Genomic DNA, 18,464 nt, shown 5'->3' on the forward strand with positions numbered 1-18,464 from the left:
TAATTAAATTTTAGTTCTGCTAACTGCTAAACAAGATTGTTAGATACAAACTTTGCTGCATCTATTATATATGTTCTCTTATAACAGAGAAAAGTTACCACTAGATTTTTACAGAGCAGAGCAACAAAGATATCCTTGATTTTAAATTATGAAATATATAGGCTAAATAGAAATTTAGCCAAATAATTTTTAAACAAAATTTTAAGAGCACAAATTATAAATAGTATTTTAAAAGCACAAATAAGAACAAAAGAAAATTATGGAAAACTATTTAATAGATCTTTATTAGTTTACTGTTACAATGGAATCAATTTCACTTCAAATGTAGCTACCAGCAGCAGGGCCATTAGTCAAGACATTTGTCCTAATCTTTCCAATGTGTCATTAATAGGTAAAACCTACAGACTATTTACTAATAAATCTTATGGGTACCAGAATATAGACACATACTATGTCAAATAATTTTAAGAACCAGAGATAGACGACATCTGACATCTAATCTCCACAGCATCATTAGCATTCCCTGTAATTTTACCCGACCTATCTGCACTTATTTACATGCTTATGTCTACCATACATTGATCTCATTTCATTCTACAATTAATCTTCAAAGTTTACCTTTATGAATAAATTTACCCTAAGTTTTAAAATTCACCCTACTTAAATACAAGATATATGTGGCATATACATCCCCCTCCCTTGGTTTAGCCCCTTACAACATCTGTCTTGGAAGCTATAAAAAAATATGTACACCAGAGATGCCTTAAGGTTTACATATAAGATAGGTGAAAAAGCCTAGCAAATACCAAACATTCAATAAATAAAAATAAAGTTCAGAATATTAGAAAATACACGCTAAGGTGAGAAATATGTATTTGATTTATAAGAGTAGGTATTTGTAAGCATTTACTATGAGGTAGGCACTATATTAAATGCTCACAAAGATCTTCCCATCTCTCACTCTTTTGAACAAGCAGGTCTAAATGAACCCTTATTAAAGGTGAAAAAAAAATCTGATTCCACAGTTCAGACATCTCCATTAATATAAAAAACAAAGATTATAGGGCCTCCCCTGGTGGCGCAGCGGTTTAGTGCTGGGCTGCTGCGCAGCTGCCCGCAGCCCTCTGCAGCGCCGGTTCAATCCCCCACCACCTGCAAGGGTCCCACATGGCGCAACAGACGTCTGCTGCGCCCGCTGCTCCCCTCACCAGTGTATTTCGTCAGTCTGCCTGTTCTGTTCCCTTCTCTGGCTCTGGTGAATTCTCTCCCCATCCTGTGCTTCTGACTGTACCCAGTGCTTGTATAAATAAATAAATAATTTTAAAAAAAATACATTAAAAAAAACGAAGATTATAATGTTATTTCTGTTAAATCAAGAATATCAAATAGAATAAAAAATTTACAAGTAACATAATATGACCAGACATTAACTACTATACAAACATATCCCAGAACTTTGCTTCTCTAAAGATGTTCTTAAACTCACATTGCCATAGAAAAACAATTTTTAAAAAATCACCCTTACCATCATGACTTTTGAAGCCATATTTTCAAACTAACCTGACTCTGAAGCATTGTTAAAGGAGTTTCTCCTTGTTCCATTGCATCAGGGTCACAGAGCCAACTTTGCACAGGACGAGTTTGCTTCAAAAGAGAAAGGTATGCATGAAAAACATCTGCCTTTACGTTCTCTTCACGCTCTTTAAATCTGGATATCAGTGCAGGAGAGACGGTCTTGTAGAATTCTGGAAGCATTTCATGCCTTGTGCTAACTACAGCATCCAAGCACTTAGCAGCTGCACGTCTCACTTTCCAACTCATGTCATCATCGTCACTGTATTCATCATCACTCCCTAAAAAGAAGTTTCAATGTTACGAGGTTATTAATCAAAAGCTTATTATTTATTATAGAACATGAACTGATTTTCATAACTAAGACAGTTCTTTAACTTTTCACTAACATACACAGCAACAAAAAAATCTAGAAACTAGAACTCAGATGCAAGGTTTACATGTAACAGAGAACATGACCTCTACACTCCTGTATGTCCTTCTAACACTATAAAGCTGAATCAATTGGGTAACAAGTTAGGGGATCCAAATATATCAGCAGCTCTCAGGGGAGTCTATAATAACTTTGAAAATAACTGTTATTCTTAGATAGCAAAGACTGGCCCTGATAAGATTTTTTTTTTTTTTTTTTTTTTTTTTGGTGGGACCCTCACCGGCGGCCAGGGAACAAATCGGCGCTGCAGAGGCTGCGGGCAGCCTCACAGCCCAGCGCTCAACCGCTGCGCCACCAGGGGAGGCCCCCTGATAAGATTCTTGAGTGAGAGAAAAAAGATTCCATCAATTAATTGGCTTATCTTCCAATTAGCTAGAGAGCATTGAATGTATCCAAGCACTTAGCAGCTTAGAAATTAAGGTTTACTTAATTTCACCTAAGCACATTATAGGAAAACCCAACCAAATACTGCTATCTTAAGCATTTGATTTTTTTTCACCAATACCTATTTAAATAAAAATTAGAAAGTACTATGAAAGCAGATGAATGATTTTTGCCATAGCACTCCAACTATGGAATTTACCTCCATAGAAAAATTAATTTTAGTAAAAAAAGGTTATAAAACATTAACAAATGTCCTACTAACTGAAATTGTAGACTTTAAGGTACAGTAACTTTATGATAGAAAGATATTTATCACATACAATCCATATATAATCAAGCAGATGAAGAACTTGGTTTGTTATACAGCTTAAGTATTCAGCACACTAAAAACCAACGATCAAAACCTGGCACATATACCTGCTACTGCTCCTTTCAAAGGATATTTCTATTATAAAAGCTAGGATTTTCAGGCCTCCCTGGTGGCGCAAGGGGTTAAGCACCGCACTATGAAGCAATCTGCAGCCTCTGCAGCATGAGTTCGATCCCCTGCCAGGGAGCAGCAGACCTCTCCTGTCTCGCCCACTGCTCCCTTCAGCAGTGTATTTCGTCAGTCTGTCTGTTCTGTTCCCTATTCTGCCTCTTGTGAATCCTCTCATCCCCACACCTCTGGCCTGTGCCCCAGCTCTTGTATGCATAGATGAATAAATCTTTCCAAAAAATAAATAAATAAAGCTAGGATTTTCTGCCATTCATACAACACAATGAGTGCCTACTGCATGTCAAGCACCATCCTAAGCAGAAGAAAATTATTACACCATGTCAGAAGGTGATACAGTGTAACGAGGACAAATATGCTGAAAAAGGAGGGCCTTCCTTGGCCCAGGCAGTTGAGCACAGCACTGTGAAGCTGTCTGCAGCTTCTGTAGTGCTGCTTTGATCCCGGCCCGGCCGGTGAGGGTCGCACATGGCGTGGTAGTCCTCTCCTGTCTCGCCCGCTGCTCTCCTCAGCAGTGTATTTCATCAGTCTGCCTGTTCTGTTCCCTGGTGAATCCTCTCACCCTCCCGCTCATCTGGCCTGTACCCCAGTTCTTGTATAAATAAATAATCTTAAAAAAAAATGCTAAAAAAGGAGATAAGACTATGAAGTAAGGAGAAAGCCCCCTGAGATGGGAGCCTAAATGAGGTAGATGTATTAAGGGAAATAATCAGGTTATCCCAAAGATTTTGGCCTAAAAAGAATAGAGATGTCCCTCTGAGATAGAAAGGTTAAAGAAACAGGTCAAGCAGGGGATGGGGAATGGTCAGAGAGAAGACAGTTTAGACACAGAAGCAGTAAGTCAATTAAGTAGCTACACATATGAACCTGGAATTCATAGGAAAGATCTAGGTTAAAGATAAAATTTGTGTCTTTAGCTTACTGATATTAAAGCTAAGAGACTAGATGAGATCAAGAATATAACAGAAAAGTTCAAGAACTGAACCATGGACTACTCCAAAACTTTGTAAGTTTGATAAGAAAAATCAGCGTGAAAACCGAGAAAGGGGAATTGCAAAGACAGTACTAAAACTAGGAGAGATTGGTATTCTGAAAGTTAAATAAACAAATGCTGCCGAGATTGAGTAACAGGCAAAGTCAAACCCCCGAGGTCACTGGTCATCTTGTCCTATTACTGGAAGACTGGACTCCAGACTAAGGGGAAGAAAGGAATTGGAAAGCATTCTTTTGAGAAGTTTTGTTGTAGAAGAAATTGGGCAGCAACCGTTAGCATCTATGGGGTGAAGACAAGTTTCTTGTGTAGCGTTGCTGCTTTGTTTTTGAAAGATGGATTAAATCACCAATGTTAGAACGTCGTTCATAAATTCATTCAAAAATCAAATAAAAAAATTATAAAAAACAGGAAATTTGCCAAACCACATACCTAACTTACCTATTTAAACATCTATGAGGATTCTTTTAATACTAGCAGAAGAAATAAAACATAAGCAGCTCCTACGTCCTTGATTTGTAGAGTGACATTCTGTTGCTCTGACTGATGACAACATCAGTCTTAGCAGCCTCAGAAATGTTTAGGTTATTCAAGAATGTATAAATGGAACCTCAATAGTATTTTTTTCATTAAAGTAACAATGTATAAGTTGCTCTAACCCAAATCAATTTGAATATGCCTATCAACAAGGACAATTTTTAACATTCATTTCCCAATTTATAAAAATGCTTTATAAAATGTCTGAAGAAAAAAAAAATCATTTATAACAGCTAGGCAAGAGAAAAATACTAGCAATATTTTTTCTTTATATAAATAAAAAAACAAAACTGGGGCACATTAATTTTTTTACCTACTTTTTCATTCAACCTATTCACTAGTGTCTTTCGTATAACATGCATAATTTTTGAAAATACTACAGAATGGTTCAATACATGAATGCCCATATTTAAACCATTTGCTATTGCTGAACAATGAGGTCATTTCCACTTTTCATGGCCAAAACAAACAGTACATTTGGGATAAGAATCTCCTCCATCTATAATATTGGGTCTTTCATGAAAATTTAAAAATTCCTTCTTTTTAATTTAAAATACCTTGGTCATCATCATCACCACCGTCTGCATCCATAGCATTCTCATCTTCATCTTCATCATCGTAATTATAATTTGGATCATAGGTAAGATATTTAAGACAAATATTTATAATGGTGGAAACATGCGGATATACTTCCTTCGGACATCTGAAGGAAAAAAACAAAAGCTGCCTTAAAAAACTGCACTTTTCTCATTTGCCATGTTTTGTTTCACCAGATTTTTCTCTTCCCTTTAACACAATAAAATGGTTCCCACCTTTTGGACATCAATGACACTTGATCCTTCTCACCGACTATGTTTTAAATGACTTACAATTCAAATTACACTTACTTAATTTTAAGACAAATTCCTTCCTGTCTCCCTATTTTTAACAGCTCTTAAATTAGGATAACTCTTGTAATAAACACAATGTCATACTTAATGTGGGCCAGTATCGAGAGAAATATGTACATTTCTCCTCTCAACATATGACTAAAAGAGCAATCCCAGGTGAATGTTATTTAACAACTAAAATTACTTGTGAAAATGCCAGTGTACGTACATTTCAAGTTTGGTCTTCTAGCCATCTGTTAAGAAGATGGAACATATCCAACCCAACAAAGGAGTAATCTGTTTCTCAATTAAAAGGACAAAAATGAATACCACAATCTTTGCTTTTTAACACGTTGATATGATTATAGAGTTACTTCTCAAAACCTAAGTGTCAGGGGACTATGGTAGATAGCTAGTTAAGTCTCAAGACACTGCTATTGTATCATCAGGGCTAACCAAAAAAGAAAGGGGATGGGTGGGGGGGGGGGACTTGCGTATTCAGCCAGAACAGCCTTCCAGTATATATATACATATATGCAGTTTGTATTAATAGAACCATGATGTCCAAATTGAGAATCACTGTATTAGCCATACCTTCCCCAAGTTCTTTAAATAACAGTAAGAAACATTTAAAAAACATATTTAAGGGCCTCCCTGGTGGCACAAAGGGTTAAGCACCACACTATGAAGCAATCCACAGACTCTGTAGCACAAGTTCGATCTCCAGTTGGCCAGGGAGCAACCCACATGGCGCAGCAGACCTCTCCTGACTCGCCCGCTGCTCCCCTCAGGAACGTACTTCGGTGGATATGCTTGTTCTGTTCCCCACTGTCTCTGGTGAACCCCTCATTCCCCGCATCTCTATGCATACCCCAGCTCTTGTATGCATAAATAAATCTTAAAAAAATAAAAATAAAAAAAATAGTTGAGAGGATATTCACTTCAAATACCACACAGCCTATCAGTAACTGCTTAGTAAGAATTTAATTAAAACACATCTGAACTCTAAAACTCCATTCAATAAAATAACCCATTTCTCCTCATCTACCTAAATCCTCATCTTAATTATTCTGTTCTTAAGGAAAACTTTTATTTGAAAACTAGAAATCCTAAAAACTTACCTTCTTACAAATGATTCAAAGGCTTGAATGCAGTACTCTCTTAATTCGTCATCATCTACATTACAAAATTTTACCACCAGAGGAATTATCTTCTCAAGGTATTCACCTAAAAAAAGTATATTGGTTCTTACACACAATCATTTTTTTAATTAAAAAAAAAAAAAAATCTTTAAAATACTTAAACCCGCTTACCTATTCTATGACCAGCTTGCCTACTAATAGCAGCAATACATTGTATGTAGGTTCTTGTGGTTGACATGGAATCATTTTTGGACAACTCTGACAACAGATGTTCAATAAGATCTACAAAGACTATATTTCCACAGCTCATAACCAGATGGCCAAGAGCAATAATGGTTCTTTTCCTTACTGCAAGCCTAGGGCTGGTCAACTGGGGAAGTAGACAGGTCAGAATTGAAGGATGAAAATTAACAAGAAGTCCTCCTTGCCTTTAAAAAAAAAAAAAGAAGAAAGAAAGAAAACAAATGAAATCAAGATGTCCAAACACTACTAAAATGTCTGGCCTCTAAACTTAGCTGTCACTAATCCAAACTCAGAATGAAACTAAATTCTGTTTCTACCAATGCAAATGAAAACATGGAGTTTAGTGAATGCAGTTTTGAAATTTGTATCCCTGAAAACAATTATCCTCATTAGGGATTATATTCTTGGAAGTATATTTAAAAAGAGAAAAAAAAAAAAGTATTTTTCTTGACACTTTCCCCCTTCCCAGATCTCTAAATTTACTATATTGATAGCTTTTCCTCTAATACTCCTTTTCGCAACACTCATAATTTCAACTCTCAAGTCCTCCCTCTAATATTTTTTCTCTACACATCTATTAAATTTCATTGATCATATTAGAACAACCCCTATCTTACAAACCATTTCATAGATGCATCTAATAACTCAACAAAAGCCAGGCATCTAGGAGGAGGTGAGTGCTAGTGATCAAGTCACCCAGGATGGCCAAAAACAAACAAACAAACAAACAAAAAAAAAACCACAACTGAATTTTCACTACTCACCAAATTAAGTTACAAATTCCTCACTCTCTCTAATGTGACTCTAATCTAACAGAATGATTTCCATACTTTCTGATTCATTCTATATTCTGGAAAACTATAATACCATGCTTCCCAACTCCAAGACAACTTATGCTGATAGATTCTGAACCTGGGCACACACACTTGTGTCTTACCCATTTTTCAAAATAAGTTGAAACACCACATTTTCCATAACAAACTTTCTTGATCCTTCCATTTTAAAGCCCCAGAGATACTATATTCCCAATTATTATTGAGTCACATCGTGCCTTAGGTTATATACAGTAATTTGTGTTTTTATCTCCTAAAATACAATTTATTTATATGCCAGGATGTTACTACTTCACTCTAACTATAAATATGTACCATAAATTCTATTAATTACTTTTCAAAACTACGAAATACATGCTTACTATCCAACATTACATGGTAAATATAATTAATTCACTTCTCCCCTGATCCTTAACTATACCTATTTATAAAGCAGCCACAATTTAAATATGAATAATTTTGGACCATATTTTACTGTATTCACCCAAAGGGGTTTTTAATAAATGCACATAATATCTGCACTGAAAGTAATAAAAATAATAGGTATAATTTACCTGCTCAACATATCAGCCATAATATCCAATGCTTCTAGCTGAACAGAGACATCCTCCTGCTTTGCTATTGCACTGGTAAGACGTCCAGTAATCTTTTTACATACATTAGCAGCTAAAGCAGAGCCTGTATACACAAATATGAAACCAAGTTATTTCAAAGCAAGTATATTAAATTCCACTTTTTAGTCATGGCAGTTACCAAATACTCAACAATTCTAAACTTGATTATGAAACTGACTTTAGAGAACCACCTCAGAAAAACAGATTATTTTGTAACAGGTTTTGCTTTTTCTTCAATAAACTATGTATTAGACACAGTAACCTCAGAAGGGGGTCCATGACTTAGAGATAAAATGAATCAGCAGATTACCAGACAACTACTTCTATCCCCTGGTATGAATTTAAGCTAAGGAGTCAGTACAAACACAATGTAAAGATTCCATAATTCCATTACAAAGTAAACTGTTTTCCAGAAGACTCATAAATGAAGGTTATTACTACTTTAAAAGAGACCATGTGGTGAATAACAAGTGAGGAAAAATGGAAGACACTGTAAAAGGAAGATTCACAGTGGCTAATGGAATACTTTTTAGAACCAGTATAAGTTACAAACAAGTTTCAATGAAAGGGGGAAAAGTTATCAATGAGATGATTATAAGTAACACACTTCCAAGTTAATGAAATAATTTACTGATATAACTTGTATAAGAAAAATAACATTGGTATCATGTAAGAGAAAAGCATCAGTTTTGGACTAAATAATAGATTTTAATCTTTCACACCCAACCAGGTAATCAAAACTTTGGGTGAGTTAACCAAATCTCTCTGAATTTCAGTTACATCTTCAACAAACTAGACACATTAAGAACTCCCATTATGGCTGATGTAAATAAAATGATATGCATGCATCATCTAACATAACTAGCACAGTGAATGGTTAATAAATATTTGTTAAGGAAATAAAAGTTATATATCCAGCTTACATTATTACCATCTATATTTTTCCATGGGAGAAAAAAAATCTTAGCTCCCTTTGCAGATAAGACACTAACTTTTAGCCTGCTGGTGCTAGCCAATAGCTTAGCGGTCAAGACCAATTCTAAAATTTACATTACATTACTTCTGTCAGAAGACAAAAGTTAATTTCCTAATTAACTGTAATTCAAAAATATCTTGATTACCAAGTAGTTGTAAAAAGCTCAACTGTGAAGTTATTTCATGGCTGTCTTAATTATGTTGTTTTATACCATAAACTCTGACGTAAAGCAAAATAACTAAAAATAGCCACTCTGAAATAATTCATATTATTGTACAAAGGGTAACTGATTAAAGGGTCTATAAGGATAGACAACTCTCCTCTTCCTTGGGAAGGAGAATAAAAGAAGTACATCAAAAATAACTCCATGTAAAAAAGAAATGGAAAAAAGTACACTCACTTACCACTGGAAGCTGGAGGAAGTTCTCCAATTACTGTTTTAAGGCCAATACTTGAAATATCTCGAAGTTGTTCTTTATCAGAAAGCATGTTAGTACAGAGGGTATCTACAATGGTCTCGACTTGGTATTCTTTCACTTTACTCACTAAAGGACCAAGACTGTAATATAAAGAAAAAAAATTCTAACACACACACACACAAAACCCCCCAGAAAAATACAAACATTCACATTTCTGCCTAGCAACAATCAATACAAAGTAAATACACCTATTCCATATTTAAATTTTAGAAGCAAAAATTGCTTGCAATAAGCAAACATATCTGTGACACCCAATCACCTATAATCTATATTTTCTATTAGTATTTTATACTATTACAGGTTTGTATGTACACCCACTGGCTGAAGGTAAGTCCTTCCTTTGTGTCCTTCCCATAGAATTTAGCACACAATCCAGTAATGTTTCATTTATGAATATTCATTGAGAAGCCATAGTAGTCAAAACTGTGCTCAGTAAAACAAAGAAAGTATGGTCCCTAGCTCCAAAACTTTGCCATCTTGTTGGTGGGTAAACAACTCACATTAACTACTTGAGAAATTAATTTACGGCATTCATAACTTTTAAATTCAATGTTAGAATTTATAGGACAGGATATTGCACCTAAGACATTTTAGGTACTGAATTTTGATGGGATATAGTTAGCAAACAAGAGCATGTCAAATGGAAAAATCAGACTAGAATGAGTTGAATACATAAAGAATGAGGAATGAAAAGAATCACTTGACGCAAAAAGCAGATAAAAACCACACGAGAGAAGACAGGCTCCTAGGCTATTACGGAGACCCTTCAAAGTCAGGCCAGTGTGCTTAGGTAAAAGTAAGAATCGATGTGTATTTTTCAAGCATAAGTGACATGATGAAAACTTGCTCAGATCAATGTTTCACACAGAAATGTTCAATAAACACTGACTGCCTGACTAGAGAAATAGAAGCAAGTGCACTTTGGGTACTCTAGAGAAGGAAAGAAAAATAAACAGAAAGGTTGGAGAAATCCAAGAACAGTCTAATACAAAATGTCAGTGACAAGAGAGACATGACATATATGTGAGAGACATGTGAAATAACAAAAATTGGGAATGAAAATAGATTCCAAAAATCAAAGTTCTAATTCTACCTTCCAATGACAAAATAGCTTTGTTGCAATAAGCCTCCCACAATTAAAAACTCTCTTCTAGAAAATAGCAATCTGAATGATAAAACTAAAGCAGATGAAGAAAAAGTCCACCTAAGAATTCTATTTACAGTGCAATGACCCTTTAAAAAAGATAAATTCAGATAAAAGCTGAGAGAATATATCATCACCAGACCTATACCACAAGAATTGCCAAAGGCAATTCTTTAGGTTAAAGGATAATTAAACCAGATGGTTTAATATTGAATTCACCAAAAGGAATAAAGATGACCAGAAATGATTGTGTATATATAAAGATTGTACTTCTTTCTTCACACTATAATGCATTCATACACAAAAATATGTATTAAAAAAGCACAAAAGACAGAAAGATGGCAAATGTCACTACCAAGGTTTATATTATTTATATCAAGTGGTATAATATTAACTCTTCATAGACTGCGATGAATTTAAATAAATTTACAATCCCTAAGAGGGACAATTTAGAAAATAATACAGAGAGACCTATCTAAAAAGACAATAGAGAAAATCAAAATGAAGTATTATGAAAATGATTCCCAACTTTTGGGTTCTGGAACCTTCTCAATGCTTTAATAATCAACAAAGAGGCAGTTTGAGCACTCTCCATGTCTCCTTCAGTGTGGAAGGATATCCATGTTGAGGGGAATATGCTTTGAGGAAAAATCTCAGATTGGAGGCCTTCTGGCCAAGCACTTGCAATTTCATATTGTTGGAACATTCACTGTATCCCCGGGGGTTGCAGTTTTCTATTAGGTTTGCCTTGGTTGAACCAAGAAAGAAGGCAAACAGATTTCTACAGAAACTATGATTCCAAGAAAGATTTTTGAGGAGTCGAGAAAGGTTATCTTTCAAAATGCAAGTGATCTTGAAATACAAAGGATTTCTTTGGCTTGACTTCCATGGATGTTTGTCACTGAACTAGAAATCATGAATATTTGAGCTAAGCAATAGTTTCTCTTGGTGGGTGTAGGGGAGAGGAGAGAATCAATGACTATACCTTTTCTTTATGTAAGTTGTATCTGTCAATGTTTTACCATATTAAAAATTAAAGGTAACAATAAACCTATTATATGTTAACATAGTTAACATTTTTTACAAAAATAACCAGTCTCCCAAGAAAGTGAGTAACATTAGTTTTATGTTATGCAAATTCATGCTTGGACTTAGCATAACTGGATTCTTAAATCTGCATTGAATCTGTTGTGGTATCACTGTAATGTAGCCTCTAGGAAATTATACTCTGCACTTGTAAAATAGTAAGGGTAACTTAACCCTTTGCACTCCGCTATCCCCTCTCAGGGAGGGAACATTGGTAGCCAATGTCCAGAATGGTTCGGAGTGCAAAGGGTTAAAAGTAACATTTTTAGTATATTATTCATAGTAGTTTCAAAACTGTAAGGATCACAGATGTCCCAGGGGCCATGACTTAAACTTTGAAAAATGCTACTATAAAACATAAATCCAAAAGACAAGAAAAACCTTCAACAACAAAACACATACAACAAATTGAAAAAAAGAAAAAAGCACATCTAAATGCAATCATATCAATAGTTATAATAAGGACCAATGAATTAAATATTACTGAAGGGCAGAAACTATATAAAATTAAAGAAAAAACAGTACCTCTTGTTTACCAGAAAAAAATGTAAAAGACAGATAAAATTGAAAAAGGAAAAGAAACACTTCAAACTAAAAATGTTGGTGTAGCTCTATTAACTTAAAAGTATATATTGGGGGCCTCCCCTGGTGGCGCAGGCAGTTGAGCACTGCGCTATGAAGCTGTCCGCAGCCTCTGCAGCGCCGGTTCCATCCCGGCCAGCCAAGGGTCCCACATGATGCGGCAGATCTCTCCTGTCTTGCCTGCTGCTCCCCTCAGCAGTGTATTTCGTCGGTCTGCCTGTTCTGTTCCCTGCTCTGGCTCTGGTGAATTCTTTCACCCTCCCGTGCTTCTGACTGTACCCAGTGCTTGCATAACCAAACAAACAAACAAACAAATGAATGAATGAATGAATCTTTAAAAAAAGGGGGGGGGGAACTTTAGCAAGACATAGTTGTAAATGTGTATGCACCTAGTTTTACAGCTTTAAAATACATAAAGCGGGGCCTCCCCGGTGGCGCATCGGTTGAGCGCTGGGTTGCGAAGCTTCCCGCAGCCTCTGCAGCGCCAGTTCCATCCCCGGCTGCTCCCAGGCCACCAGAGGGTCCCACATGGCGCGCAGACCTCTCCTGCCGCCCCTGCTCCCCTCAGCAGTGTACTTCGGTCCTTCTGCCTGCTCTGCTCCCCGCTCTGGCTCTGGTGAATGCTCTCACTCTCCCACGATTCTGACTATACCCAGTGCTCATATAAATAAATAAATAAATAGATCTTAAAAATAAAATACATAAAGCAAAAACTGATATTATTTTAAATATGTATTTATGCATACAAGAACTGGGGTATAGGCCAGGTGTGGGGGGTGAGAGGATTCACCAGAGAAAGAGTGGGAAACAGAACAGGCAGATGAACTGAAATACATTGCTGAAGGCAGCAGTGGGCAAGCCAGGAGAGGTCTGCTGCACCAGGTGGGCAGTTCCTTGGCCGGGGATCTAACTTGTGCTGCAGTGGCTGCAGATAGCTTCGGAGGTTGCGTCTTAACCCCTTGAGCCACCAGGGAGGCCCCCAAAATTGATATTATTAAAGCCAAAAATAGGTAAAATGGCAATTATCACTGCATTTTTCTGTAAATCAATGTTGAATCTTATCAGTGCCTTGACAAGAAACCAGTTTTTTCACCTGACTTATTAACATAATGAAGTAAATATAATAATAAAGCATGTAACATGAAACTGCCCTTATACTCTTGGAATGAACCCCATTTAGTCATGGTATATAACACGTACTGCATTTTATTTTGAACATTTAAATGAAACTGGTCTGTAGCTTTGATTGGTGTGTGTGTGTGTGTGATCTTTAGTTAAGATTAGTTATCAGTATTTGATTTAAATAGAAGACTGGAAAGTTTTCATACTTGTCTGGAATAATACTAGAACTATCTGTACTGAAATTATCTGTTCTTTGAGGTTTCAAAGAATTGGGAAAATTTCTGGGCTTAAGTTTCTTTCGGATGAAGAGTTCTTTGACAACTTCCCCAGGTACTTAGTAGTTTATCTAACTACTGGGATTTTCCCTTTTCCAAGAATTAACTCTTGGTCTTCATCTCCTACTAGATTATTTATTTATATTGCAATTCTGTTGTAATTTTCTGGAAATACATCATTTCTTTTCTAAAACGGTTAATTCTAAATATAAAAAGATCATCAAAAGATCAGATTTCTCGTAAATAAAGACCTGTGTACCTCTTAATTCTCAATCTGGGAAAAAGATTACATTTTATTTCTATTCTTAAATGGTAATCAGCATATATTTTGAACAAAACCTAATTTTAATGTTTATATCAAAAGAAAAAATTAAAAGACAAAAAGTATGTTCAAAGTAAAATCATAGACTTATTTACAATATCCTACAATTTATCATTTTTTGAAGGCTCATTTTATTTAAACTTGCACACATCCCAAGTTAACGAAATTCATACTCCCTGTTTAGTAATTCTATGCTAACCAATGACGTCTCATGTTTCCTTGCTCTCACAGCAGGTATGTAAAAGCTTAGCCTAAAACAAACTTAAAACCTTTATAAGCAAATGCAACAGAAGAAAAATAATGAAACAATGCTTTATTTAAATTAATATTAAATGTTATATGATATACAAAATGACATAAAATACCATAGTTTATCTTAAAAGAAAGGCTACATTTACTAATAACATAATATGTAAATTGTTACGAGTGTCTAAAATTTGGTATGCATAAATTCATTATTGTTGGAGTTTACTACGAACTTAAATGCTATACCCTATTACTAAAAAAAAAAAGTCCAACTTCGGTATCTGCCTAACAAGATGCTCCTACTACACTGTGCACACAAGGACAATTTGAATTCCATTAACTTTAGGAGTTTTTCTAACTATTGTTTCATCAGTGTTGATGTATATTAACTATGCTTGTAAGTGCTGCTATTCTTTATCAAATTTTCTTACTTTTACTTCCTTCTATCATTTGTTTTAACTCCCACCATCCCACTCTGAAATATAGATATTATTAGAGACTTGTAGGCCTTTTAACTTAGCTGAAGTATTAGACTATACTCAAGTGAGAGAACCAGTCTTTCTGGACTTTCCTACCGTGCTTCACAAGAACTAAAATGCCACATTTAGTCAATATAAAAACTATGTGGGCATCCCCTGGTGGCACAGGCGGTTGAGCATAGCGCTGTGAAGCTGTCCGCAGCCTCTGCAGTGCTGGTTTGATCCCGGCTGGCTGGCGAGGGTCCCACATGGCATGGTAGACCTCTCCTGTCTCGCCCGCTGCTCCCCTCAGCAGTGTAGTTCTCATCAGTCTGCCTGTTCTGCAGTGTATTTCATCAGTCTGCCTGTTCTGTTCCCCGCTCTGTTTCTGGTGAATCCTCTCACCCTCCCACGCATCTGGCCTGTGCCCCAGTTCTTGTATGTATGTATGTATGTGTGTATGTGTGTGTGTGCGTGTATGTATGTATGTATGTATGTATGTATAAATAAATAGATAAAACTTAAAAAAACAAAACAAAACAAAAAAAACCCTGTATGTACCAAGCATAAAAACTAAACATTCATCAGTCACCTACAAATTCTAATGGATAACTCCAGAAAATCACAGGACAAGACTGAAAAATCTGCCAATGATTACACCAAGTTTTTTAAAAAGGGTTCGATGCAGATAGGGAGCAAATAGCAACTTACCATTTGACGGCTAAGTTTTGTACCTCTCCATTTTTATCTTCCAGTAACTTCAAAATCATTTTCACTACTTTTCTTTCACTATCATCATCCAACTTGATGGAATCTTTCTGAAGTTCTGTCATCAAATCATTTGTAGCCATAAACCTGTCAAAAATTTAAATTTGTTGATAAATTAAAAAAAAAATTAAGCATTAATGTAAAAGATAATTTTCAAATCCAGTGCTAGCATTCATTTTTTCTCTGACCTGAAATACTTTTAAATAAGGTTTCATTACCCAAAATTATCTTTCCCAAGTTAATTTTTATTTCAAATTTACCAACAGAACCTAGAATATTCTTTCATTCTAATTAATTGCATCACTGGTTTTAGAGGGAGAACATCCCCACCTTTTTTCTTTGTGTATGATTTGAATTTTATGTAGGAAACCTAACTATGAACATTCAAAACACCTAATACTGTGTGTTGGACTGAGGGGCCCACTCACATATTATAAATTACTGAGAAACTTTCAAAAACAAATTCTCATCTCCACCCAACTCCCACCACTAAGAATCAGCTATTTTTTCAAAATGATAAAGAAGAGATTCTAGAAGGTTGTTCCACCTGACGAGTCTTCTCCACTTAAGAATCATTGTTAAAGGATGGTTTAATACTAAATAACATGAGAAAAAAACCAGAATGACCAACTGTTTGATCTTAGCTTTAAATGAAAGGGTCCACGGCCTTCCTGGTGGCCTAGGGGTTAAGTCTCAATGCTATCACCCAAATGGACCACCGTGAAGACCTGAGTTCGATCCCCAGCCAGGGAGTTGACCCACATAAGGGCAGCAGACCTCTCCTGTCTCATCCGTTGCTCCCCTCAGCAGTGTATTTCAGTGAATTCGCCTGCTCTGCTGCCCAATCTGTCTGATGAATCCTCTCATCCCCACCCCACCCCACCCCTGGACTACAACTCAGTTCTCCTATGCCAAAAAATAAACACATGAAATGAAAGGGTCCAAAGGGAGATGAAAATAAGATAAACAGACTCGTTTCTTCTCATATACCTCATCATATAGTTCATTGTTTTAAAAGTAACTGCTCAGAATATTAGCACACTGAAATAAAGTTCCTAAACCTGTTTAAAGATCAAGTAAATTTCCCTCTAATTTTTTGGATTCCCTTCACCTACTGAAATAATCAAATTGAAATAAGAATTACCTAATGCTTTTTTAAAAATTTGAACCAGATCCAATTTTAGCAAAAATTTAGTATTTTGTTATATACAGAAATGTCAAAATCCACGCTCCAATCAAATAAAAAACCCACAACTACTAGATCTGAAATGATAAAAGCTATGCAGATAGTGTGGCAACACAGGCAAAAACTGTGAGGGCCTCCAGATCTGCCAGATGTGAAGGGCACACTAATAACATCACCCTGGCCTGCTTCATCAATGCCTGGGACGCAGAGCTCCTTCTGGCACACCACAAGGGCAAATTCAGATGACAGCAGCTGTACTGTCTGTCTCCAGCACACTGAGATCCATGCCACACTGGTCACCACAGTCCATCACAGGAATGAGGTGTGCAAACACTCCAGAACCACAGATTTCTTGAATGACATGGCTATTATACATTCACAGTTGAGGTTGAATAACCTCAGCCTTTTTGTCTCATCTCTCACACTATAAACAAGTGTCCTCTTCTCCATCTCTGCCATGTCTCTTGCACATCTGTGTTTTTTGTTGATAATTTTTCTGGTTTTTAAAAAAAAGATTATTTATGCATACAAGAGCTGGGGTACAGGCCAGAGATGCGAGTGGGTGTGTGAGAGAAAAAGGGGGGGGAGGAGAGAGAGGGAGAGAGGATTCACCAGAGACAGTGTGGGGAACAGAACAGGCAGATTGACCGAAGTACAATGCTGAGGGGAGCAGTGGGCGAGTCAGGAGAGGTCTGCTGCATCATGTGGGTTGCTCCCTTGCTGGCTGGAGATTGAACTTGTGCTACAGAGGCTGTGGATTGTTTCCTAGTGGGGTGCTTACCCCCTTGCGCCACCAGAGGACCCTAATTTTGCTGTTTAAAATGACTCGCGAATGTGTGAAGTGCTGCCTAGTGTTCCTAAGTACAAGAAGGCCATGACATGTCTTACAGAAAGAAAATGTACTAGATAAGCTTCATTCAGGCATGAGTTACAGCAACTTGGGCTGTGAACCCAATGTTAATGAACCAACAACATATATGAAATATGGTGCCTTTAAACAGAAACAAACATAAAACAAAGTTATGAAATGATCAACTGATGAAAATGCTACAATTAAAGGCTCACAGGAATTTACCTTCTCTCCCCTAGAAGCATAGTTCAGTATCCCTAATCAGTGGTAACTTTATAGAACATAACTGCTACAAAATGAAAATCAACACTATTTGCGACTTGCAAGGTTAAAAATCAACAGATCTTTTAGATGAATTAGCTATGGTGATGGTAAAGAATGAGTTAGGAAACGAACAAAGTAGAGGAAGGAAAGTCACAGGATTTGAATGTTATAGTCAGTTATATATCTTTGTTCAGTCTTAGTGTTAATGCATAGCCACTGGCACATAAGAAGGTTCAACCACTCATCTTATGTAACAGGAGAAAGAAATAATAAGCCTGGTTCAACTAAAGATTACATTGGATGACCCCCACTCTTCTGATCTTAATCAACAAAGTTTCAACAATACTGAAATTGAACAAATTGAACAATATTGAAAATGAATTAATGTCCTACAGCTCAACTTCATCTGTCCTTAACCAAAACAGAGGACTGGGAAAGGGGAGAAAAAAAAAAAAAACAAAAAACCGCAACCCCTGCAATCCAGAAACTGATCTAAGGTTCATACTCTAAGGCTCACTACTACTATAAACTGATGTGATGTTTACAGCTAAAGTGAACTGTTTTCGTCTACATAAACAACCTCACAGAGCAT

The 18,464-nt window shown here is 36.2% G+C and overlaps 1 protein-coding gene across 1 annotated transcript in view; it reads right to left on the reverse strand.

Annotated features, from left to right (window-relative positions):
• The window catches only part of CAND1 (cullin associated and neddylation dissociated 1), a 35,126-nt gene that overhangs the window by 10,413 nt on the left and 6,249 nt on the right, over positions 1-18,464 (reverse strand). The window contains exons 2-8 of the mRNA XM_037514034.2: positions 15,516-15,659; positions 9,495-9,649; positions 8,055-8,178; positions 6,596-6,852; positions 6,404-6,509; positions 4,971-5,116; positions 1,561-1,853 (exon numbers count right to left, since the gene is read on the reverse strand). Of these exons, the coding sequence (XP_037369931.1) occupies positions 1,561-1,853; positions 4,971-5,116; positions 6,404-6,509; positions 6,596-6,852; positions 8,055-8,178; positions 9,495-9,649; positions 15,516-15,659 (1,225 nt within the window). The remainder of the gene's footprint in view (positions 1-1,560; positions 1,854-4,970; positions 5,117-6,403; positions 6,510-6,595; positions 6,853-8,054; positions 8,179-9,494; positions 9,650-15,515; positions 15,660-18,464) is intronic.

This window comes from Talpa occidentalis, unplaced genomic scaffold (genome assembly GCF_014898055.3).
Source record: "Talpa occidentalis isolate TD23 unplaced genomic scaffold, MPIMG_talOcc4v2.1 talOcc4.16, whole genome shotgun sequence".
NCBI lineage: Eukaryota > Metazoa > Chordata > Mammalia > Eulipotyphla > Talpidae > Talpa > Talpa occidentalis.